The following is a 27,217-nucleotide window of genomic DNA, read 5'->3' as shown; positions in this document are numbered from 1 at the left end:
ATCCATCCTAAAGAGCGCAACTCAGGAGGCAGCACCAGGTATCCGTTTTCACGGAGGAGTCCTCTTGGGAGTGCAGAGTCCATGCCTCAGTCCAGAGGTTTCTTGCCTTTCGCCTTCCCTTCCCCAGTCTGCTCCTAGTCACAGCTCAGATGCGAGGAAACAGAAGAGCCTGGCAGGTATAGACCACGGGGTCAGAAGGAGTCAGACATGACTTAGCAACTGAGCACTGGGGTGATGAGGTAGTGTTTTACCATAAACATCATTGCCTAATGACACAGGTGGTTACGTTCACTTCATCAGGTTTCCAGGGCAACAGAGCTAGAAACTTAGTCCACGGTCACACTTATCTTTAGAAAAAGATGGAGATTTTGTCTACCCTTTATCCACAACTTTTCAGAAATATCTTTACAAAGATGATTGTTTTTTAATTTGCCTGCATTAAATGGCTTTGGAGTAGCTTTATAATCATTTGGCCTGTATCCTTTGTCAGGAATGATAAATTCTGTTTCTCCTCCTTTGTTTTCCCTTTAATAGGTCGAATCAAATATTCTGAACAGGTGTACGATGCATGTATGGAAACATTTGACTGTCTTCCTCTTGCTGCCCTCTTAAACCAGCAGTTTCTGTGTGTACATGGAGGAATGTCACCTGAAATTACCTGTTTAGATGACATTCGGAAAGTAAGTAAGCATTCATTAGTCTCATGGAGTAAATATGCTTTTAATTTTGTTTTTTATTGCAGTTAACTAATATGTCTTTATTGCTGAAAAATTTAAATATGGATAACTAAAAGAAAAACAAATCACCAGTGATCTTTTATTGGGCAATAGCTTCTATTAACATCTTTCCTGTATATCTTCCAGTAAATGTCTAATTTTTAACAAAACCTGGCTTTTACAAACTAGAAACATAACATATTTTGAGTATAGTCCTGAAACTTTAAATTATATTGCAATAAGGAAAGAAGGGATGACAGAAGATAAGATGGTTGGATGGCATCACGGACTCGATGGACGTGCGTTTGCAGTCCATGCGGTCACAAAGATTCAGACATGACTGAGTGATCAAACTGAAGGAAGGAAGAAAACCAGGGTTCTAATCCCTGTTCTGCCATTAATTATGTGATAGGAAGTGAAAGTGTTCGTCATCCATTTATGCCTGACTGTGACCCAATGGACTGTAGCTCGACAGGTTTCTCTGTTCATGGAATTCTCCAGGCAAGAATACTGGAGTGGGTTGCCATTCCCTGCTCCAGGGGATCTTCCTGACCCATGGATTGAACCTGGTTTACCTACGTCTCAGGCAGATTCTTTACCATCTGAGCCTCCAGGGAAGCCCCCATTAATTGTGTAATCCATAGCAAATCACTTAACCTCTTAGATTTTCTTCTGTAAAATGAGGAAGTTGAAATGGATGGGCTGAGGACTCTTCAGTTGTGAAATTCATTGACTTTGACTTTTTAGATGATAGAGTTTAATTGCTATACTTGCCTTAGTTGGTAATCATGATTTTCAGGGGTTGTGTATCTTCATGATTGAAAAAAGGCGGTCAGTCTTTTTTCAATTATATTGTTCTGCATCATCTTCTTCTCTCCTCTGCCTTTGTATTCTCTTGTTGTTTAGTGGCCAAGTCATGTCTGACTGTCTGCAACCCTGTGGACTGTAGCCCGCTAGGCTCCTCTGTCCATGGGATTTGCTAGTCAAGAATACTGGAGTGCGTTGCCATTTTCTCCACCAGGGAATCTTCCCGACCCAGGGAGCAAACCTGCATCTCCTGCATTGGCAGGAAGATTCTTTATTGCTGAACCGCAGGGAAGCCCCACGACAGAATATTATGAATAGCTATATACCAACAAATAGGGCAACCTAAAAGAAACAAATTTTTAGAGTCACACAGACTTCCAAGACTGAATCATGAAGCGAGGTATTCTCTTACCTCTCTTACACAGGTACGGAAACTAAAAAATTTTCTGTTTGGAGAACTATTTTCTCTGACTTGAAGTTACTATTTTCAGGGTAAGAGGGTAGTAATAATGCACAGCCTTTTCTGCTGCCTTGTTATTAAATAAACAGCTGGTAAAGAATCCGCCTGCAATGCAGGAGACCCCAGTTCAATTCCTTGGTCAGGAAGATCTGCTGGAGAAGGGATAGGGTACCCATTCCAATATTCTTGGGCTTTCTTAATAGCTCAGCTGGTAAAGAATCTGCCTGCAATGTGGGAGACCTGGTATTCAGTCCCTGGGTTGGGAAGATCCCTGGAAAAGGGAAAGCCTACCCACTCTAGTATTCTGGCCTGGAGAATTCCATGAACTATATATAGTCCATGGGGTCACAAAGAGTTGGACACCCTGAGCGACTTTCACTTTCACTGTTTTACATAGTGACACTTTCACTGTTTTACATTGTGAGTCTCAAATTTTACAATTCTAAATCAATTGTATTAATAAAAAGCTCCCCTTTCATTCAGTAGGAGTCCTTTTCTTGGCATTCAGCTCTCCTAGTTACTTGGTGGGTGTGGTTTCTTTTGTTTCTCTGTTTTCGCTTTTTAACTAAAGCACCAGTGACCAATGACTAGTAATTAGTTCATTTAATAACTTTGAAATGCCTCCACTGCAGAGAATGGAAAGGATGAAACCTTTTGCAAAAAAAAACCCCTCAGAACTAGCATTCTTTAAAATAAATCTCCATTGGAATGAGATAAACAATGAACAGAGCCATTGAAAAACCCTTGCTGTTCTCATGGTAACCTGGACTTACCTAGGCAATTGAAATGAACTTTACAGAGTCTTTCTCATAAATAGTATGTTTCTATAGTGATGGACTTCACATTCTAATTGAATGAGCACCACTTTTAAGATGAGGATGTAAGGAGATCCTTTTCTACCATAGGGATATAGATATTAATTAAAATTTATTACCAAAAACTAGTAAAAACAGTGCATCTAAATTTTTAAATGTTCATTTTCATCCTAAAGGAAAATTCTTTAGGGGTTACTGCCCACTCTCCTAATCCAATCATAAGAGATTGGACGGGTCTTTTTTTGACCTCTACCAGGGCTTCGCTGGTGACTAAGCAGTAAAGAATGCGTCTGCAGTGCAGGAAACTAAAGAGATGAGGGTTCAGTCCCTGGGTCGGGAAGATCCCCAGATGGAGGGCATGGCAACCCACTCCAGTATTCTTGCTGGGAAATGCCATGGACAGAGGAACCTGGCAGGTTACAGTCCATGGGGTCATAAAGAGCCGGACATGACAGAAGCGTCTGAACGTGCACATGCGGTTTCCAAAAGCTCTTTTGCTTTCATGATTTCTCTTCTTTTGGCTTTTGCGTGTCTTCTAGTTAGACAGGTTTAAAGAACCTCCAGCCTTTGGGCCAGTGTGTGACCTGCTTTGGTCTGATCCCTCCGAGGATTATGGCAGTGAAAAGACCTTGGAACACTATACCCACAACACTGTCCGAGGGTGTTCTTATTTTTACAGGTAAGCTAATCCTCAGTTACGATTAGATGGGGAAATAATGGGAACAGTGAGAGACTTTATTTTCTTGGGCTCCAAAATCACTGCAGATGGTGACTGCAGCCATGAAATTAAAAGACACTTGCTCTTTGGAAGAAAAGCTATGACCAACCTACACAACATATTAAAAAGCAGAGACATTACTTTGCCAACAAAGGTCCATGTAGTCAAAGCTATGATTTTTCCAGTAGTCATGTATGGATGTGAGATTTGGACTATAAAGAAAGCTGAGCACCGAAGAATTGATGCTTTTGAACTGTGGTGTTGGAGAAGACTCTTGAGAGTCCCTTGGACTGCAAGGAGATCAAACCAGTCCATTCTAAAGGAAATCAGTCCCGAATATTCATTGGAAGGACTGATACTGAAGCTGAAGCTCCAATACTTTGGCCACCTAATTTGAAGAACTGACTCATTGGAAAAACCCCTGATGCTGGGAAAGATTGAAGGCAGGAGGAGAAGGGTACAACGGAGGATGAGATGGTTGAATGTCATCACCGACTTGATGAACAAGAGTTTGAGCAGGCTCTGGGGGTTGGTGATGGACAGGGAAGCTTGGCATGCTGCAGTCCATGGGGTCACAAAGGGTTGCACAAGACTGAGCAACTGAACTAAACTGAATCCTCAGAAAATGAGAAGAGGAAGTTGTCATATACTTTATCAAAATATTTTTGTTTTGTTTTGTTTTGTTTTTTTGTTTTTGTTTTTTTTAATATCTTTTCAATGTTTACTTTATCAAAATATTTTTAACTGCATATTTGGTATCTTGAATCTGTGTCATTCAGGGACTTCTACTTAATTTTTTGATTAATAAAAGGAAGAAAACGCTTTTCTTCCTTTGCTTGTTTTTTATACTTTATTAGGTGTTATGCCCTAATAAGTATAATATACCAAACACAACTGAACACAACATCTTGTAGTGTTTAAGTGTTGTTGTCTGACTCTACATGATCTAGATTATTTGTTCCCAAACATCCACTATTGACTTCTTGAAAAATAAAAGATTTCTTGGTTCTTCTTTCAGAGATTCTGGTTCAGTAAGCCTGAGACAAGGGAATCCTGTTATTTTTTTAAAAGCTGTCTAGCTTTTGGAACTGCTGGTATTGGCAAAGATATAAAAAGAACAGGACATTGTGAACTAAGCCCAGGACATTTCCTGGAAGTTGATTGTTGTCTTAAATCTCCTATGTGAGCTTTTATTGTGCTTTGCCACTCCAAACTAGGGAGGTTCAGGGAAGTTTGAAGCCTACTTTTTAAAAAATTCCAATATTTTATTCCAATAAATCAAATCTGTATTTAGTACCCTAGAAATCTCTGATAGTTGCTTAAGATAATGCATTCATTAAATGAAATCTACACACAAAAAGAAACCTCAGTTTTCCCATAGTTTTAACATTCTTCTAAGTAACTTTTTTATTCTATTCTGCCAACTTTAGCAGTGACTACTATGATGGAATCATTTAAATTTTACTTCTCTTTACATTGCTTAAAATAAAGAGCATAAAGCTTTTTGTCTTTAGGAGAATATAAATTGGTACAGTTTCTGTGACAGTCAGCTTGACAATATTTCTCAATTATAAATGGCCTTGGCCTTTATTCCAGAATTTCTACTTCTAAAGTGTAGTCCTGTGGCTATTATCATTCATGATCTTGGATCCTCATTATTCACGAATTCTGCTTTGCAAACCTGCCTGCTTGTTTTTATTTGTAACCCCAGAGTCATACTCACAGCAGTCCCGGTCACTCACAGACATTCGTGTGTACAGAGCAGTGGAAAATGTGGGTCACCCGTTGCACATTCCCGCTGAGGTTGAAGGCACGGTTGCTCTGCCTTCTTATTTCAGCTCTCACCCTGTAAGCAAGTATTTTTTCTGTGCTCTATTTAGTGAAACATTTCCCACGTTTTTGTTGGTGTTTTGCTGTTTAAAATCACCCCAAGCATAGTGCTGAAGAGCTATCTAGTGTTCTTAAGTGCCAGGAGGCTGTGGTGTGTTAGATAAGTTTCATTCAGGAGTAAGTATGGCCCTGTTGGCCGTGAGTCCCATGTTCATGAATCAACACTGTGTCTTCAGTCAGGGCCTTTGCACAGAAACACATATAGAACAAGGCTGTGTGTTGATTGGTTTATGAGACGTTGTGACCAGAGGCCCACTGGACCCTGGCCGTGTGTCTCCCCTCGGAGCAGTGGTTCAGTGTTCTGTCATTCCGTTCTGCAGCAACTGTATGTAGAATACAGCTGCTGCAAGTGATGGGGATCCACTGTACTCGAAAATGTGTAAAATGCATGGACAAGGTTTTCCTTCCTGCATTGTTTATGCTGAAGGATTTTAAACAACCTAAACATTCAATAGAAGACTAGTTAAATAAATGGTTGTACATCCCAACAAAGGAATATACGAGACAGTGGAATGAGTCTGTTTTTTAAAAAAATGAAAAAAAGAAAACAAATCCTTTATATGCTGATTGGAATAATCACTAGTATAAAGTGAAAAAAAAAAGACCTACGAAAAAGCTGTGTGTACCATCTGATAACATTTCTTAAAGGGGGCTATGCATGTGTGTGTGTATAATTGCTTGAAATTGAGTAAAGTATCTCTGAAGGGCTCTCAAAGAAATCACGGACATTGGATGATTCCAAGGTAACTGGAAGATAGAGGTAGGCTGGAGGGAGACATTTCACTGTAGAACTTTTTGTATCTTTCCATTTTATACCACGTGAATGAATGTGCAACCTATTTTAAAACTTACTGAACATAATAAGAAACAAAGATGAAACCTAAATTAAATAAGTAACCCTTGGATAATTCTGGGATAATTTTGTATCCTCTAGTTCTTCCTATTGGGTATTTGCCATTCAGAAAGTTCTTAGTACCTACTATACACACACATGCGCATGCACATGCACACTGCTGTGGTATTAATACTTTTTTAATATCAAGATATCCAAGAAAAGTTTTGGCGTTGTATTATGATTGTTATGAGTCTTATGGGTTAAAGAAAACAATTAGAAGGTAGGGGAGCTCCCTTCTGTCCCAGGGTGTCCGTTACGTACATCCTTGGTCTGGAGTGAGGTGTATGAGTGACACGGGAGAACAAGAGTGATGATTGCTAAGCTGTTAATAAAAGTTCGGTGGTAATGAAAACCTATAAATTTAAAACATACTCAACTCATTTCATCTTGATTTTTTTCCCCTGCCTCCTATTAAAAGACAAGTGTCTTCATTCTGAATTTGTTTTCTAATTTTCTTTTACAGTTACCCTGCAGTTTGTGAATTTCTGCAGAACAATAATTTGCTCTCAATAATCAGAGCCCATGAAGCCCAAGATGCCGGGTAAGTTATAGCAAAACTGGACCAGGGCTTCCCTGGCAGTTCAGGGGCTAAGACTCCATGCTTCCACTGCAGGAGTTGTGGGTTCGACCCTTGGTTGGGGAAGTAAGATCCTGCTGACTGTATGGCACAGCCAACAACAACGGTGATAATGAGCAAAACAAAACTCTGAATCCAGCAGCACCGCAGAGTTCCTTTTTTTAATATGAAGACAGACGGGCTGCCATCTCTCTTCCAGGTACCGAATGTATAGGAAGAGCCAAACGACGGGCTTTCCATCACTCATTACGATTTTCTCTGCACCCAATTACCTCGATGTCTATAACAACAAAGGTAAAGGGGACCAGCGATACTTGAGTTTGAATTTGTGAGTAAATGTGAGCTCTAGTTTAATCCTATGTTACGTGCATAGGTAATTTTTGGAATATATTTATAAATTTTAAATAAGAAAGAAAAGAAGTCTTAATTGAAACAAAGGCCAAGAAACTTAGGCTTCTGTTTAGTTTTCATCTCCTAAGGATTTGGGGACTCTGTGATTATAAGTGATGATTACAGTAGGTTTGACTTGCACCATCGAATCAAAATAAGAAGAAATAAATTACTTCAGGTTGAAGTTAAAACAGCATAAATTATTGGTTTTGGTGAATCTTATTTATAACAGTCCCTCAATAAAATGTCACTATTTAGTGTTTTAATGTCTATTATTAAGCTGTTTTTCTCTTGAAAAATGATACAATTAGAATGAATACTGTACCAAAAGTCAGAAAAATCTTCGTTTAGTCCAAGCCCTGCTCAAAACTAATAGTGTGACTTTAGGAAGTCACATAGCTTTCTTAACCTCAGTTTCCCACATAAAAAAAAGAGATTTGAATATACACTTGCCTTTTGATCCAGAAATTCTACTTTTAAGACTTTCTTGTCGTTTTAGTCATTTTTTTAAAAAATTTAACTTTTATGATCCCTAGTTGATCAGTTTGTATCAGGACGATCTTCTACCTAAAAGCCTCTTCTGTAACATGCCTCTATAACTATTTTGTTGTTGATTAAGTATGACTATAAAATAATAGAACTTTTAAACAAACATGCCAGAACAAATATATCCAAGTGAGTATGGTCCCTTCAAAGTAGTTACCTTGGGAGCTTATACCCTTATTCCAACAATGCTGCCATTGTTCAAAACATTTTTGGAACTCCTCTTTTGGCATTGCCTTCAGAGTCTGCGACACATTCTTTTGATTATCCTCAATGATGGGAAATCTTCGTCCTTTGAGGGTGGATTTGATTTTTGGAACAGCCAAAAGTCATTCGGAGTCAAGACTGAGGACTAAGGTGAGTGATCAAGCTAGACGATACCATTTGGGGTCAGGAACAAGGTATGATTATAAGGTAATGAGACTGGTTTTCCTTGTGTTGCTTATAAAATGGCTCTGGAGGTAATTCCAAAAGAAGAGTTCCAAAAACATTTTGAGTAATGGCAGCATCTTTGGATTAAACACACGGCAAGGCAGCAGGGTACATTGATAAGAACACTTGAGAGCTAGGAGGCAAAAATCCTAATCTAGTCCTGCTTCACTTTTAAATTCACAATCAGCAAGATACTGAACTTCTCTGAGCCTCAGTTGATGTTAAATGACTGTCACGTAGACTTGTTGAAGATAAGTTGGAGTAATCAAAATGAATATTAAAAGCATTGGTCAGACTATAAATTGCTACACTGCTGTAACATCCTACCGTTACTGTGCCTGGTGTGATTACATCAGAGGACCACACTCATCTGATATATAAGGTCTGGTGTGTTTGTTGTTGATGGTTTCTTAAGTCTCATTACTTTATAGTCATATCTTGTATATGCAGTCGGGGAGAGAAGTGTAAAAGAGGTCCATGGTATACTTATTTCCTCTATTTCAAAGTCAACTATGAAATGGCACGTCTCATTTCAATCTGATTTGGATCAGTTATCTCTGGATGTCCTTAGTGACTTGCTGTCCATTTTTAAAAGGCATTTCTTTGACTTAAATTCTCTTCCAGTCTTATATTTTTGCTTTCCTTCTCATCATTCTTTTCTGAGTCTTGGGTATCCTTCAGTACTCTGCTTCTCCCTAAGTCCGTTCTTTCTTATTTCCCTTTTCCTAGTAGAAACTTAGTTTTGTTTTTGTTTCCTCCCTTAAAAATGGTATGTGCCATTCATGTTGTCAGACTTCCTCAAGGACAGTCTGTCCCTCACCCTCATATCTGTGATGAAGACGTTCCCTTCTTACTCCCTTTATTAACCTTACTATTAAAGTGTCTATTGATTGGCCGGTGGATTTATCAGTGTGCTAAGCTAAAACATGTCATCTAAATCAGCAGTCACTTTACTAGCTTAACTAACTGCCAGCTTGTTCTTTGCCTCATTCTAATCTGGTCTTGTTTTGATCATTCCATTAGTAAACTATTTTAGAGTCACAGTTGATTCTGAGTTTTTTGTCGGCCTTGACTTAATTGGTAACATCCTTTACCTTGCGACAATCTTGTTTTCCTTGGTCATTTCTTAACCTTTTAGTGGGGATGGGGAAGGAAGAAAATGTGGCATCTAAAATAATCTCTGGTGATGCTTCATTATTCCTCTTGAAAAAGATGACTCTGTCCCCCTTTCCTTCTTATTTTCCTATCTCTTTTCTTTCTTGCATATTCTTTAGACTTATTGGTACGAACAGACGTTTTTTATCAGTAGTTCTACTGGTTACGTGAAAGACCTTTAAGTCATGATTTTTAAAGATCTCTGTTTCTATTTTTATGTCCACCTTCCATCTCTTTTTCTTGTGTAGATTGAGGGAATTGTTGAATATTTATATATTTGTCTAACTTAAATAAAATACATATACATGAAAATAATGGGACATGTACATTGTAACCAATATTAGAAGCTTCTTAAAAGCTGAAAATCCTGTTTTCATATATTTATTTAATAATCTATGGTAAACACTTTAAATATTCAGTGACTTAAAAATTTGAGAATACTAGGCTATCTATAATAAGCAAAGAGACAGGGATCAGGAGATGACCTATACCTGTCATTTCTAGAGAACTGTTGTACTCTATTCTATTTATGATCACAGTAAGAATAATTTAAGAGAATAATGCAAACCACATTGCATTGCTGATGATGCAAACTAAGGGAATGGATTTTTAAAAATTTTAAGTATAAAGAGAATCAATTTGGTACCAAAGTATGTGTGTGTGCAATATATGTATATGAACCGGTTAATATTAAACATTTAAAGTGTGAGCAGTATACTGACTGTGTATAGGAGAGATGGACAATTTTTATTCAACATATTGTATTATTCATATATTATATTATTCACATATTGTGTGCAGAAGTGATTTAATCTACTTGGAACCTTGTTAAATTGCTCCAAGTTTACCATCTATTTGCATTCCCCACTATGAATTAATAACTGCTATGTTATAAACTCCTAGAGAGTTTATAAAATCTTTGGCCCTGGCTAATGACTAGGAAAACAGGCTGTGTTCATTTAATGAGAAATGTTTGCCATCAAAGGAAAGTTGTAATTGTAACCATTTGGCCTATAAACGGAAATCATGATGAAATTTTTCTCATGTGGAATCTGAGATTTCTATAGCTAGTTACCATGCAAGACCTTTGAAGTCTCAGAGCTTAAGTTTCTTTTGTACTTTTATTATATGAGCTCTTCAGGTAACTTTGTTCCTTGGGATAATTCTTAAAAGAATGAACTGTACAACATGCTGTAAGATTTTCCATGTGTCCTAAATTTATAAATGGAAAGTCAGTTCCTGAAATCTGGGTAGTAGGTACACAGCTGTATACAGTATACCATTTACCATGTCCTGTTCCTCTGTGCCAGATATTTTTCTTCTTTTTCCTTTTTAGCTGCTGTGTTAAAATATGAAAACAACGTCATGAATATCAGGCAGTTTAACTGTTCTCCACACCCTTACTGGCTTCCAAACTTCATGGATGTTTTCACGTGGTCTTTGCCATTTGTTGGGGAAAAAGGTAAGAGAACTAAGACAGGGACCATCATATCCTAACTAGTGACACCCTGCTACTTGCATGCATTCCCTGATGGTTCAGAAGAGTTTTTCTTAAAGTTATCAGAAGTGTTTTCTGTTTTCATTATTCTCTACAGAGTTTTAAGTGGCGCTTAATTGGATTTTAAATTATAATTCTAGTTGATTGTGATTTTCTAAGTATCAATTTAAAATAGCTGTCCTTGTATGATCAAGATGTTAGAACAAGTAACAGTAAAAATAACCTTTCCTTCTGTGATAAAGAGACTTAAATGGGAAGATTTATCCTTAGAATTCTATTTGTGCATCTATACAAATAAGCTTCCCAGTGGTTAAGAATCCTCCTGCCAATGCAGGAGATGCAGGTTCGATCCCTGGGTCAGGAAGATCCCTGGAGAAGGAAATGGCAACCCGCTCCAGTATTCCTGCCTGGAAAATTCCATGGACAGAGGCATCTGGAGGGCTACAGTCCATGGGGTCATAAAGAGTCGGACAGGAGTGACTGAGCACCAGCAAGTGAGCAGTGCAAATCTGTGAGTCTGTTGTACGTCGGCCTGGTGGCTTACTGTCTTTGTAAAATGGGAGGGAATCTTCTCCTGGGTGTGTCAGTGTAGAAAAGTCTAAACTGGCAGCAGTCTAAAATGAAATCAAGTTGTTAAGCATTAGAATCTTCAAAGACTCTGTGCTTTAACTGGAATAAGTAATCTTCCCCCAGATCTGTATAAACTTGAAGGTCTGCATTAATGCTGCTGCTTAAGCTACTCTGAATAGCAAAACAATCAATCATTTTTATCTGTGTTTATTTAATATATATATATATATGTTTATTTATATATCCACATCCTTTTAGAGAAAGTGCCTTATTAATTACACAAATTTTGGACTATTTTGTCTTGTCATTTAGTCACAGAGATGCTGGTTAACATTCTCAACATATGCTCTGATGATGAATTGATTTCCGATGATGAACTTGAAGGTAAACTTGCCTTTTCCTTCTCTGAACTAGAAACAAAGAACTTTTGGTTTGCGTTTTAGTTTGTTTTGGAGAATTTTCTTTGCCTTATTAAAAAATAATTGTGTTTGTTGTAGAAAAATAAAATTTGAAAAATACAGGGAACCATAAATAAGGGGAAAAAGTTACCGGTAATCCTACCATCTCATAGATACCCACTGTTAACATTGTGATATAAATACTGTTATTAGCATCTTTTTTCTCCTCTTTTTTTCTTTTTAACAAAAATGAAGTCATGTGATAGCATCACATACATTTACTGGTATTTTTGTAGACTAATTTTCAATGGCTACATAGTTGTAGTTGTCCATGTTGGTTATTGTTTGTTTTAACCAATCCTCTGCTGATGGATTTTGGATTTTTTCCAACTTTTTTCTTTTACAACTCCACAGTTTTGAAAATTTTTATAGATAAATCCTTGCATATTCGGTCCAACAATCAACGTTTATTATATGCCTTATATGTGCCAAGAACTATATAGGTCCTTGCTCTCAATAAGCTTGTATTCTAGTGGTGGGAAAAACAAACAATAAAGCCAGATGTTGACATGTGGTATGAAAGAATGGAAAGCACATTAGGAAATGAAAAATAATACTTTCTTGATTATTTCCATAGGATAGATTTCTAGAAATTGAAAATCTGTGTCAATCAGTACTTACAATTTTAATTTAGACACAGATCACCTGGAAAGGCTGTAACAGTTCACATTTGTCATGTGCAACATGTAGGTCACAGTGCTCTCTTAAATACTACTTATTATAATTTTTATAGTCTGGTGTTTTTTTTAATTTAAAATTCTATTTTTATGATGACTAATGAGCATTTTTTTCTTGTGCTTGTTGACCTCCTTTATTTCTTTTTTGTGAGCTGTCAATTCATGCATTTTCCCCTTTTGTACTGCTACATGCTTGTTTGTTTTTCTTCTTATTGGCCTGAGAGATTTTTATATAGTTACATTTTGTTTATGTAGCCAAGTATTTTTTTTTTTCTAGTATTTTGTGGGAGGTTTGATTTTAAAGATAGATCCTAACTCATCTGAGAACGCAGGAGATTCTGAAAAGATGGTGGCACCTTAGCATAAACCTCTTGACTGCCTCGTTCTCTCCAAGCTTATACTAAGGTGATTCACTCAGCTGTTAGGATGAAGTATCTGTGTTGTGAAGAAAGCCCAGCTTACCTTGAGAATATAGACGAAAGTCCTGCCCATACTTATGCTTCAAATTCCACGTTGAAGGTGCAGAGCAGATGGAGCATAACTATGTTTACCTTTATGAATGGGATAGAAGATCACTGCAGGGAACCAGTTCTTGTGAAAATAGTGCAGCCAAGTGAAAATTAAAACAAAGAATTCAAATTAGGAAATAATGAAATATGTAGGAAATAGATCTAGTAAATTTTATATTTTAATCTAAGTGGAAATTATTGTGAACTCTCTTGTATGTATTTACGCTATTATATTATATGTATCATAAGGATAAGATTCCTAAATTATACCAAAAATTATATATGGGAATATTTATCAAAGTATCATATATAGTAGCAAAAGATTCCAACGTCACAATATCCCTCAGAGGAGAGCAGGGTAAGTCAATTATGATATATTCATACGGTAGATTGTCAACATGGAGTTAGATTATTTCCTTGCTGTAAGCCTCCTTTCCTTCCCACTTCTCTTCTAGTTAGTTCCTATTCAACTTACTGCCACTTCATCATGGAAGGTATTTCTGATCTCCCAGACTAGACCCAACACACCTGACCTGTTCTCACATCAATGGTGCTAACTTCTTAGCATTTGATAGAGTTATAATTTTGCATTTATTTATACTGTTAATATATATATATTGTTACAAGTCACTCAACAGGGACTTGAGTGATGAGGACAAAATTAGTTTTTGCTTACCATTATCACCTCAAAACCAAGTATAGTAGGTGAATGAGCATAGTAGGTAAATATTTGTTAAGTTAGATTGAATAGTATGAAGTACAGCCATTAAAAAGTGAAAAAATGAAGTAGAACTATTGGTGCTGATACGGAAAGTGTGTTAGATATTAAGTACAAAAGTAAATGTATAGAATCTTCTAATTTCCTTTTTCTTCAACAAACTGTGTGGCTATAAACTGATACAGGCTTTAAAAAATTTTGAAGGGAGATGAAGAATAACCTTTTAGGTTAAGCTGGTGAATTGAACATACTTCTAAATCCACTCCTTCCTGAAACCACACTAAAATTACAATTTTGGTTTTATCCAAGTGATATAAAAGCTAAGAATTTTTGCTTTAATAATGCCAGACAATTCAAACCAAGCCTGACTCTTAAGACAAGTAGAAAAGCTAGACAAAATATTTTAAAAAGTTGCTTCAGAGGCATTCAGAAAGCCAAGGAAGTGAAAAAAAATTACCAAGTAGAGATCTGGGGAAAAGCATATACCCAGAGAGGTAAGACATTTGGTAACATTTGGGACTGATTTTCTCCTAAACACATTCATGAATTTCAAAAGAGGGGGCTAAGAGATTGACCAGCCCTCTTGATAGAAGCTAAGAAAGTCGGGAATTCATGACTTGTCAAAAATGGATAGAGTGCGGTTAAACTTCGGCTCATTGGTTTTGGGCCCCTACAGCTTGTACCTGTGTAAGAGTAAGGATGAACTAGAAATATAATTCCCTGAAAGGGACTTCCTCGATCATTTCCATCTCTGAAATTTAAATAAGGTAGTCCCAAGCATCTGGCAAAAGCAAACCTTTTCAGACTAAGGTAGCATTATATAGAACCTTAAACTACTGAAGTTTTTCAAATATAATACATGGCTTACAACCAAAAATAAGTAGATGTATGAGAAGACATAACAACACGAATGAAAATGAGCAGAAAGAGTGAGAAATAAAAACAGTCCCGTAAGTTCTTCAGATGTTAGCTTTATCAGACCAAGCTTTAAAATAACTGTGCTAAAAAATTAAACAAGGCTAACTATGTTCAAGAATGTAAAAGACTGAATTAAAAATTTTGGCAGGGAACTGTAAATTATAAAAAAAACAGTGTAGCAGAGCTGATAAAGCACCAAAAGAAAATTCCAAGAATGAAAAATAAAAAAACTTAACAGATGAATTAATAGAAGACTCAATAAAGCTAAACAGAGAATAAATGAAGTAGAATATAGGTCAGAAGGAACAACCTAGAATACATCACAAAGAGAAAGAGTAAAATACTCAGAAAAAGTATAAGACATGGGAAGACACAGTGAACAGGTATCAGCTGTGTGTTTGGAATCAGTCTTAGGGGAGAGAGAGGATGGGGACAACCAGTATTTGGAGAGATAATGGATAAACATTTTTTAGTACTGATTAGTTAAGCCGTGGATTGAAGAAGTCCCCAAAACCAAAGCAGAATGGATACAAAGAAAATGATATCTAAGTACATCACAGTAAAAGTGCTTCAGATGAAAGATAAAAAAATCTTAATTGGACCAGGGGGAAAAAAGATTACTTTCAAAAGAGAACAGTTAAACTGACAGTATATTCTTAATGGAAACAGTGGAAGGAGGAAACCATGGACTAACATATTCACAGCACTGAAAGATAGTAATTGCTACACCTAGAATTCTATACCTAGCAGAAATAGCCTTTAAAAATGAAGAAATAAGCACTCTTCAGGTATTCCTCCCTGTAAAAGCTATACTAAAAGAAATACCAGGAGACCCACACTAAATGGAATTCTAAAGAATATTACTCAAACAGAAGGAAAATACCAGATGGAAGCTTGGAGAGTCAGGAAGAAATAACGAGAATAGTAGAAAATACATAAATGGGTAAATAAAATGAATGTAGACCTTATTAAACAATCATAATAATGTTTTACTGAATTTAAAAGACAATTAAAATATATGACAATAGTAGTTGGCAGTGGGATAGAATTAAAGTGTGTGAGGACTTTTTATTATCTGGGGAAGCTGGGGGGAAGTACCTGTTAACATTATATTTTGATAAGTAAGAGATGCATGGTGTAATATGCAGAGTAATTTTCAAGAAGAGAGAGTTTTTTTAAAAAAGTGTGTAATCTTTAAATTATAGGGGGAAAATGACTATAATAAAAAAAATAGTCTAGATGGCAAGAAAGGAGGGAAGGTACTTATAACACTAGGGCAGATAGGATAAATAAATGATGATAAATATGTCAGCAACTTCATTACATGTAAATAGATAAAAGATTGTCAGGTAAGAGTAAACAAAAGAAAAAAAACACTGTATGATGTTTTATAAGAGAGAGATAAAGCACAAAGATACAGAAAATTTGAAAGTAAAAGAATATAGTCTACTAACCAAAGAAAAGCTGTTGTAGATAGATTAATATTACATGAAATAGGGACTTCCCTAGTAGTCCAGTGGCTAAGACTCTATGCTTCTAGTGCAGCGTGCCTGGGTTTGATCCCTGGCCAGGGAACTAGATCTCACATGCTACAGTTAAGAGTTCTCATACTGTGAAAAAGATCATTGATCCCGTATGCTGCAGCTAAGACTCAGCACAGCCGAATAAATAAATAAAAATAAATACTGAAAAATTACATGAAATAAACTCTAAAACAAAAATGAAAAATTTTTGTTTGTGTGCATTAGTAAAATGGCTTCATAATATATAAAGCAAAGATTAATCAAAATACAGTGAGAAATAGAAATGTGATAGTGGGAGAATTTAACAAATATTTTTCAGGAATTGGCAGAAATAAGCAGACAAACAAAACTAAAAATGCTGTAGAAAATTAGAATGCAAATAATAAACTTGACCTACTAGACTGACTCAGCAGACTTGCACTTGAGCAAACTGTGGGAGCTAGTGAAGGACAGGGAAGCTGTGTGTGCAAAGCTGGGGTCACAAAGAGCTGGACACAACTTCGTGGCAGAACAATCGACATATAATGAGAAAGCATCTAACATACCGGCTATACCTTCTTTTCAAACACACATGAACACTTATAAAACTTGACCTTTAGAAAAAATGTTCTGGGTTAAGAACAAGTTTCACGTGTCAAAGCACTAAAATCACAATGACTATATTCTGCCTGTATGCAGATAAGATATAAGTCAATACAAAAAGATAACCAGAAACCACCATGTTTTAGGAGATTTTAAAATATACTTAATTATCCAGTGGTCAAATAATAAATTGCAATTTAAAATTGAAAATAATTTGAACTGAAAATAAAAAGCAGTGCACATTGAAACCTGAGGCAGGCAGTGCCCCAGACGGGCGTGGGTTTGGCGTTGGAACCAGAACTTCAGCAGATGTTCGCTGTTGACAGCAGACGAGAGGAACTGAGTTATATTTTACCTGAAAGCAGCTGGATGGTCAGAATTAAGTGAGAGAGACACCATCAACAAGGAGTTCTCCTTCAGAAATTTTAATCAGGCATCTGGCTTTGTGTCTCAAGTTACTTACAAGCAGAGAAGATGAATCGTTACCTAGAATGGTTCAATGTGTACAAGGTCCATAGGCCTCTCACCTCCCATATCTGTGGGAGACTGACCAAAAGGGATGTGAAACTGGCTAATTTTGTTGAAAAAGCAACTGCTTCTGTGTGATTGCTTCCAAAATGCATGTAAAGTTTTATACACATCTTAGCTACAGTGTATTTTGAAGGCAATTTACATGAACAAATTAAATTGTAAATTTAGTTGACCTTTATACCACATTTTGTAAAATCAGTGCTTAAATACAAAATTATTCAAATTGAACAAAAATAAATAATAATGCTTGAGAGATGCATCTAACGTCATACTTAGAGGAAAACTTATAGCCTCAGATGCATATGTTGGAAAAGAAGAAAGGTGAAAAATCACAATCTGTCTCAAGAAATTAAGAGAGAAAGGGGCTAGCATATTAAACCTACAGAAAGCAGGTGGAATGAAATAAAGAAGTTAAGAGAAGCATAAGAAACAAAACGAAGTACAGTATAGGGAATTCCCTGCTGGTCTAGTGATTAGGGCTCTGTGCTTTTACTGCCGAGGGCCTGGGTTCAATCCCTGGTCGGGAAACTAAGATCCCACAAGCTATGCAGGGCACCCTTCAAAAACTAACTAAATAAATAAAATATAGGATAGGGGAGCAGTAAAACCAGAATGTACCCATTTCAGTCAAATTGATAAATCTCTGGTAAAAAAGACAAAAATAACTGATGACAGAACTGAAAAAGAAGACAACATTCATTTCCAATCCTACAGACATTAAGAAAATAAGAAGAATAAGTTTATACCAGTAAAATTCAAAACTTAGATAAAATAGATTTCTAGAAAAATATAACTTACTCAAATAAGATGTTTGAAGATATCTTACTAATGTAAGATATTAATAATAGTGGAAACTAGGAGAGGGTATATGGAAATCGTCTACACTATCTTAACATTTCTATACATCTAAAACTATTGAAAAGTAAAAAATATATATATTAAAAATCAGTCAACAGGGACTTCTCTGGCAGTTGAGTGGTTAAGACTCCATGCTCCCAAATCAGGAGGCACAAGCTTGATCCCTGGTTGGAAAACTAAGATCCTGCATGCTGCAGGCATGGTCAAAGTTTTTTTTAAAAATCAATCAATCAATTAATATAATTCACTGCATTAAGGGAAAAAATGGAGAAAAATCATTACCTCACCAAGTGTAGAAACGGCATTGGATAAGATTCATCCTTCATTTACAATAGATCTCTTAAACTAGGTTTAGAAAGGAGTTCTTTAATCTGACAAATGTACCTGTGAAAACCTATAGCAAATATCATATGTGAAATATTGAAAGCTTTCCTTAGTGATTGGGAATAGACAAGGATGCCAGCTATCAAAACCTCTTTAAAATATCTTATTAGAAGTCGTAGCCAGTACAGTAAGGCAATAGAAAGAAATGCAAGGTATAAAGATTGAGGAGGAAGGAACAAAACGATTGTTATTTATAGATTTATAGATCATTGTTTATATGATTATATATAGAGGAAATTTAAAAGTTTATAGATTATTTATTAGAATCAATAAACAGATGTAGCAGAGCTGCTGGATACAAAGTCAGAAAGCAAAAATCACTGTATTTCTATTTGCCAGCAACAAACAAAATGAAATTTTTAAGAAGATGCCATTGACAATATCATTCCTAGCAATAAATCTAACAAATAATGTGTGATACCTCTAAGCAACAAACCAAACCATTATTAGAGAAATTAAAGGACATCTAAATAAATAGAAATACCATAGAAATGTCCATAGATTATTGGAAGACTCAATGTTATAAAGATATGTTACTCCCAAATTGATCTGCAGATTCAATACAAAGTCAAATATTAACAATTTGACCCTAAAATTTATATGGAACTTCTAAGGGTAGTTTCTGAAATTCATATGGAAATATTTAAGGTCAAAGAAGAAAGTAACTGGAATTGTTAGCTCAAGGACAGAGGAGCAGTGAAACAGAGAATCCAGAAGCAGACCCACATGGATAGACACTTGATTTACACTAGAGGCGTCTCTGCAGAGTAATAGGGAGACGATGGTATTGGTATGGTTGAGGATATCTATTTGAGAAAAAAATTAAACCTAACCCCTACTCTAAACCCAAGAATAAATTCCAGATGGACTAACACATTCAAATATGATAGGCAAAACAATAAAGCTTCTAATATGTATTACATAGAATGCATTCATGACCTTGAAGTAGAGGAAAATTTCTTAAACAATACACAAAAAACACTAGCGATATAGGAAATTATTGGACTGCATTAGAAATTAGACCTTGTGTTTATCAAAAGACTAAGAGTGTAAAGACAGCTACAGGGACTTCCCCAGTGGTCCAGTGGCCCCAGGACTCTGCACCCCCAGTGCCTGGGGGCCCGTCTTCTGTTCCTGGTCAGGGAACTCGATCCCACATGCTGCAGCTAAGGAGTTCACATGCCACAACTAAGGATCCCACATGCTTCAGTGAAGATCGAAAGCACAAATAAGACCTTTGGAGCAGCCAGATAAATAAATGTTTAAAAAAAAAGACAGGTTACAGAATGGGGGAGGGTATTTGCTACAACCAAAAAACAGTTCACTTGCAGAATATATAAAAAACTACAGTGATCAATGAGGGTGAGACTTGAATGAGCACTTCACAAAAGAGGATATCCAAATGGCCAATAAAAATATGAAAAGTTATTCAGCCACATCAGTCATTTTGAAAATGCAGATTAAAACCACAGTGGGTGATTCTGCATACCTACCAAAGTGGCTAAAATTAAACATGAATAACACCAAATGTTGACCAGAATGTATAGCAACAGGAATGCTCATATACTAAAGTATAAATGGATACATCCACTTTAGTAGATAATGCCAAACCATTATCCAAAGTTGAACATATACATACCTTATATCTGAGCAGTCTAACTCTAGGAATGTACTTAGCATAAATATGTGCAGCTAAGAGAAATACACCAGAATATTCATAGCAGCTGAATTAGCCAGAAATTGAAATCAGCCCAGATGACCACTGACAGTGAAAAGGATAAATAGATTGTGACATATTCTTATAGAGGAATTGTATACAATAATGACAGTGAACTACAGGAGCAGGGGAAACATGGATGTATCTTAAAAACATAATGTTGAACAAGAGAGCCCAGACACAAAAATGCATTATTTGATTGTTCCAACCACATAACATTAAAAAGAAAATTAAAACTAGTGCTTGTGCAGTCATCAAGACAGTATGGTACTGTCACAAAGACAGAAATATAGTTCAGTGGAACAGAATAGAAAGCCCAGAGATAAATCCACGAACTTATGGACACCTTATCTTTGACAAAGGAGGCAAGGATATACAATGGAAAAAAGACAACCTCTTTAACAAGTGGTGCTGGGAAAGCTGGTCAACCACTTGTAAAAGAATGAAACTAGAACACTTTCTAACACCATACACAAAAATAAACTCAAAATGGATTAAAGATCTAAATGTAAGACCAGAAACTAAAACTCCTAGAGGAGAACATAGGCAAAACACTCTCCGACATAAACCACAGCAAGATCCTCTATGACCCACCTCCCAGAATATTGGAAATAAAAGCAAAACTAAACAAATGGGACCTAATGAAACTTAAAAGCTTTTGCACAACAAAGGAAACTATAAGTAAGGTGAAAAGACAACCCTCAGATTGGGAGAAAATAATAGCAAATGAAGAAACAGACAAAGGATTAATCTCAAAAATATACAAGCAACTCTTGAAGCTCAATTCCAGAAAAATAAATGACCCAATCAAAAAATGGGCCAAAGAACTAAACAGACATTTCTCCAAAGAAGACATACAAATGGCTAACAAACACATGAAAAGATGCTCAACATCACTCATTATCAGAGAAATGCAAATCAAAACCACAATGAGGTACCATTACACGCCAGTCAGGATGGCTGCTATCCAAAAGTCTACAAGCAATAAATGCTGGAGAGGGTGTGGAGAAAAGGGAACCCTCTTACACTGTTGGTGAGAATGCAAACTAGTACAGCCGCTATGGAGAACAGTGTGGAGATTTCTTAAAAAACTGGAAATAGAACTGCCATATGACCCAGCAATCCCACTTCTGGGCATACACACTGAGGAAACCAGATCTGAAAGAGACACATGCACCCCAATGTTCATCGCAGCACTGTTTATAATAGCCAGGACATGGAAGCAACCTAGATGCCCATCAGGAGATGAATGGATAAGGAAGCTGTGGTACATATACACCATGGAATATTACTCAGCCGTTAAAAAGAATTCATTTGAACCAGTCCTAATGAGATGGATGAAGCTGGAGCCCATTATACAGAGTAAAGTAAGCCAGAAAGATAAAGAACATTACAGCATACTAACACATATATATGTAATTTAGAAAGATGGTAACGATAACCCTATATGCAAACCAGAAAAAGAGACACAGAAGTACAGAACAGACTTTTGAACTCTGTGGGAGAAGGTGAGGGTGGGATGTTTTGAAAGAACAGCATGTATACTATCTATGGTGAAACAGATCACCAGCCCAGGTGGGATGCATGAGACAAGTGCTCGGGCCTGGTGCACTGGGAAGACCCAGAGGAATCGGGTGGAGAGGGAGGTGGGAGGGGGGATCGGGATGGGGAATACGTGTAAATCTATTGCTGATTCAATGGATGACAAAACCCACTGAAAAAATAAATAAATAAATAAATTTAAAAAATAAAATAAACTGGAGAGAATGTGGAGGACAAAAAAAAAAAAAAAAACTAGTGCTTGTGAAAACATGCTTAAATGGTAAAACTATAAAGAAGGGCAAGAAAGTGATTACAATAGAAGTCAAGAGAACAATTTTCTTTTGGAAGAGGGAGACTCTTAATTACTAGGAGGGGCCCAAGTAGGGGGAAGTCTGTGGTGCTGGCAAGGTTCTGTTTATCGTCCTGGCTGGTTATTTGGCCATTTGTGTTTTAATAAAAAGCATTGAGTCTGTCTTTGTTTTGTGTACTTTCCTGTATGTTTATCATACTTCACAATAGAAGAGTTTTTTTTACCAAAGTTATAAGCCTACAAAAATGTAGAGATTTTTGTAGGAATTTTGGAAGCCAGGAAACAAATGAATTAGTATGACTAACTTGGCTGTTTCAAGAAAGCTGAAGCCTGGCTTAGTAATGTAGAATGCTGAGTTCAGCACAGAATCTTCAAAAAGCAGAGGAATTGCTAGACTACACCAGTTGCTAGAATTGGGGACTATTGAGAAGAGGGAGATGGGCCCCTAGCTAAAATAAGTAGAGCAGGTAAAAGGTATTTGAAAGGCAGTTAAAGTCCTAGCTGTCTTTTCTCCCAAGACCAGAGGCTAATATCTAAAATAGTATAAACCAAAGAATTTCTGGACAGGGATACAGTTGAGGGCATCAATAACTTTGCCAAAAACAGGTAAATCCCGCGCATTCTCGGTGGTCTTCCCTGTGGCTCAAAGAATCCGCCTGCAATGCAGGAGAGCCGGATTCAATCTCTGGGTCAGAAAGATTGCCCTGGAGAGGGAAATGGCTATACTCACTCCAGTATTCTTGCCTGGGAAATCCCATGGACAGAGGCACCTGGCGGGCTACAGTCCATCGGGTCACTAAGAGTCGGACACAACTGAACAGCTAAAACGCACACAGGCACATGTGCACGCGTTCTCAGTACTGATACAGAAAATTCCCTAAAAAAAGACCCACCCTGATCACTCCATGTACAGAAAGCTCCAAGTCAGCAGTCAACCGCGAACCAGTTCAGAAAGCTTTCCAGTCTGTCATTCTTAACGATGAGCAAACACCAAGGATTATGGGACTTCTCCGTAGAGTCTCTGAGACAACAGCAAAAAACAACTTAAATAGATGAACTTGAGATTCTAAAGACTATATAAAATTTAAACATGGAAAAACTATACTATCTCCAGAAGGAGATGAGAAGATAATTGTGATCATCATACAAAAACAAGATGCTCCATTTAGAGATGTATGCGCTGTTCATTCTACTCTTTGTTCATTGTTTTCAGCATTATTTATTACACAAATAATATCTTTTTTTCCTTGTCTGATTTTATCTTCATGATCTGTGGGGATAGAATAAGTTGGAAAATAAGAGTTGTGAATTCATTTAAAACTTTGAAGACTCCATGCAAGAAGTCTGTAATTTAATATTCTATCATGATACCAAGGATGTCTCTTCTGAGCTGATAAAGATAATAGCCTGCTTCTCTCATTGCATCTCACTTTGATTTTGTTTCTCTCTCTCTTCCATGCAAACTTAAATTTCTCTTCCCATATTTCTATTTCCATCTCCTTGTTTCTTGGTGTCTCTTCTCCCTGAAGATCACTACATTTCAAGCTTTCAGAAAGGTATCTGAACAGAATGTGCTACGAGCTTAATACTCGCTGTCTGTCTCATCACGGTCTATTAATTAGACTTTTTTAATTATAGTTGAATAATTTCAGACAGGCCCTCCATCCTCCCTTTCTGTTTTAATGTATACGCTTTCTCTGGCCCTGCTGTGTGATGCTGCAGGGTTTTGAGAGCTGGGTGGGTGAGGAAGGAGAGGCCACGTTTCTTAGCTTCTGACTTTTGAATGCGGCCACCTGATGCATGCCTGGACACTGACTTCTGGTGTGTGAGCTGTTTCCTAAATCTGGTATGAGAAAAGGCCACAAAGTCTTCTGTTAACTTTTCTGATGTTTTATAAAATACCTTACCCATCATCCTCATTTGTACTGCACAGCTGTCTGTGGTTGGAAATAACTCACCAGTGTGTAAGTGAGGATGACAGAATGAAAGCAGCTCCTGCTCGATTCAGGAGAGCCAGCTATGTTCTGTGTTTCCATGTAGAAGACAACTGCTTAAGTCATCCCTTGCCATTTGGTTGACCAAGCCCTGCATCGTAAGGTGGCCCACAGCATTCTCAAGAGATATTTTTGCTGTAGTACCAACTGTCTTTGTTTATATGTATTTCATTCTTCACTGTGTTCTACCTTTCAGAAACACCAGTAAGTTCCTACCTTCAAAAATCTGCTCACTCTGTCCCTTTGGTGGCCCCTCCATTTTTTTACTTCATCTTTATTTTTTTCTCCTGCTCCTTAAAACTTCCTGGGTTTTTTGTTTGTTTAGACAAACTTAGGCCTTGATTTCTTTGTTTAAAACCATTTCTTTAACTTAGAGGCACTTCATCCTGCATTTTTTTAAACCTGTTAACATATTCCTTTAGCTCACATATTATTTGTATTCTCTAAGGAGGCACTACAGTTCGCAAGGAGATCATCAAGAATAAAATCAGAGCTATTGGGAAGATGGCACGGGTCTTTTCAATTCTTCGGTAAGAAGTCTTGTCATTATGGTGTGCAAGAATCATGTTTTGAGAGTGATTTAGAAGTTGATTTCAGATTGGTAGTTTTAGAATTGGAGTGTGGTATCGAAACTGTGGGTCCTTGGGTTGAATGCAGATTGAATCAGTCCTACATGTTAAAGTGACTAGAAACAGTTCTGGCAAACGTTTATTTGGTGTGAGCTTAGATACAGTGCAGTGAGTGCTAGTGATTTCATTCCAGTGATTTCTGGAGCTCAGTGGCCTCTGTTCACATCCTGGCCCTTATCTTCTCAGCCATGTCATCTTGTGCCTCATTTTCTTGGCCTGTAAAAGATAATAGCAGGATCTGCCTTTTAAGGTTATTTGGAGGATTAAATAGGGTAGTATATGCAAAACATAGATTAACACCTGACTATTAAGTGGCTCTAATTGAAAAGCAGGGCCTGGCTAATTGCTTGAAGTTGAAATATGTGCAGAAAACATCCCTTTTTGGGGTCAGGGAAGGGGTAGAAGAAGGAGTGCCTATCCTCCATCTTTGTGCATCTTTTCTTGTCTTCTTTCAAGTATCTTTGTAGATGCTGAGTGGTAGACACCCTGCCTGGCATTAACCCGGGGCTTTGATCTTCTTTTGCAGGGAAGAGAGTGAGAGCGTGCTAACTCTCAAGGGCCTGACTCCTACGGGGACACTCCCTCTGGGTGTCCTCTCAGGAGGAAAGCAGACCATTGAGACAGGTGAGTATGAGCAACGCTTCTTTCATGGAGTGTGGGCTCCTGTTATCCAGCATTAGTGTCAAATTGGAAATTAAGGCTCCTTTCAGTTAGTGGCACTGAAGCAATTGAATATCCATCTCTGGAGGGGAGAAAATGGATTGATCCTTCTCGCCATGTGCAAAAACTAAATCAAAATGAATTATAACTTAAATGTAAAAGATAAAAAAAAAAAACTTCCCAGAAAAAGATATGCAAACTAAGCATTGAGGAAGATAAAATTTTAAATATGACACAAAAAGCACTAACATTAAAAGAAAAAAATTAATGAATGAGTTTCATTAAGATTAAGAATGTCTGTTCACAGAAATTCATGACTAAAAAAGGGAAAAGACAAACTGTAAACTGAGAGATTTTTGTAGTACATATGTCTGACAAAGAACTTACATTCAGAGTCTTACAAAGAACTGCAACTCCATATGAAAAATACGAATGCTAATTTTTTTTTAATGGTCAAAAAATTTTAACAGTACTTCACAAAAGAGATTATCAAAATGACCAAAAAGCATATGAAAATTCGATGCTTAAAATAGTTACTCTTTTGGGAAATGGATATAAAACCATGGTGAGATACCACTACACATCCTCTAGAATGGCTAAAATTTAAAAGTGCGACAATATCAAGTGTTGGTGAGTTTGTGGAGAACTAGATATATTTATTGCCAGTGCATTTGTAAATTGGTTCAACTACTTCAGAAAATTGTTGGGCAGTAAATCAAAACATTTGTCTACCCTATAACCAAGCAATAAAAATAACATTATGAATCTTTGCAAAAACATTATGAATACACACAAAAAATATTCCACTTAATATTTATACAATGGAGTATTACTCAGCGATAAAGGTAACATCATGAATATATACCAAAAAATAATATTATGAATATATGGTTGAATCTCATGGATACCATGTTTAACTAAAAACACTAGAAACAAAAGAACACAGACTGTTTGACTTGTATGATGTTCAGGAGCAGGCAGACGAACACTTCTGGGTGGGACCAAAGTGAGGGTGTGGGGCAGGGGCTGGCAGCTCTGGCCACAGCCATGGTGTACACAGCCTCATGATGCCTTCATCGTGAGGAACATGTTCCTGGGGCTTCATCAGCTTCCTGGAGCCCTGGTTCATCCCTGAGGGTCCCAACCAGGGAGTTATCATCCCCTTGTTGGTGACCTGGTCACTGAGCTGTTGTCTCTAGTCACGAAGAGATGTAAAATCACCTCAGTACCCTGACCACCTTTCTTGATGTGCCTACTTTGGCCATCCACTGCCTTAAATATTCACAGCACATTGGAACGTCTTACTCTACAATACAGTACTATTTTCCCTGTCACCTTTTCTCACCTTTTGACGAATTGTGTGCCTACTTAACATACACTGTACAAACTCCATAAAATGGTTGCGTACTCTACTGAGATAGAAAGACCCTGATGCTGGGAAAGATTGAAGGCAGGAGGAGAAGGGGATGACAGAGGATGAGATGGTTGGATGGCATCACCGACTCAATGGACATGAGTTTGAGCGAGCTCCAGGAGTTGGTGATGGACAGGGAAGCCTGGAGTGCTCCAGTCCATGGGGTTGCAAAGAGTCAGACACAACTGAGTGACTGAACTGAACTGAGATAGAAAGTGCTGTTCTTGGGGGTGGGGGAGAGCTTAAAAATATTAAATAATGAAGAAAAAAAAAAGGAAGTGCTCTTCTAGAAAAAAATACAATTAAAAAATAATAAAATGAAAAAAA

The 27,217-nt window shown here is 37.0% G+C and overlaps 1 protein-coding gene across 3 annotated transcripts in view; it reads left to right on the top strand.

Annotated features, from left to right (window-relative positions):
• PPP3CC (protein phosphatase 3 catalytic subunit gamma) overlaps window positions 1-27,217 on the top strand; it is an 82,829-nt gene that overhangs the window by 48,832 nt on the left and 6,780 nt on the right. For all 3 annotated transcript variants that reach the window (XM_061163921.1, XM_061163919.1, XM_061163920.1), the window contains exons 5-12: window positions 535-680; window positions 3,338-3,477; window positions 6,765-6,842; window positions 7,078-7,172; window positions 10,735-10,860; window positions 11,779-11,850; window positions 24,636-24,717; window positions 25,343-25,440. In XM_061163921.1, the coding sequence (XP_061019904.1) occupies window positions 535-680; window positions 3,338-3,477; window positions 6,765-6,842; window positions 7,078-7,172; window positions 10,735-10,860; window positions 11,779-11,850; window positions 24,636-24,717; window positions 25,343-25,440 (837 nt within the window). The remainder of the gene's footprint in view (window positions 1-534; window positions 681-3,337; window positions 3,478-6,764; window positions 6,843-7,077; window positions 7,173-10,734; window positions 10,861-11,778; window positions 11,851-24,635; window positions 24,718-25,342; window positions 25,441-27,217) is intronic.

The sequence above is a fragment of the Dama dama genome, chromosome 16 (assembly GCF_033118175.1).
Source record: "Dama dama isolate Ldn47 chromosome 16, ASM3311817v1, whole genome shotgun sequence".
NCBI classification, from domain to species: Eukaryota; Metazoa; Chordata; class Mammalia; order Artiodactyla; family Cervidae; genus Dama; species Dama dama.
The sequence above is the reverse complement of the archived record's forward strand: the minus strand, read 5'-3'. Positions and strand labels throughout refer to the sequence as shown.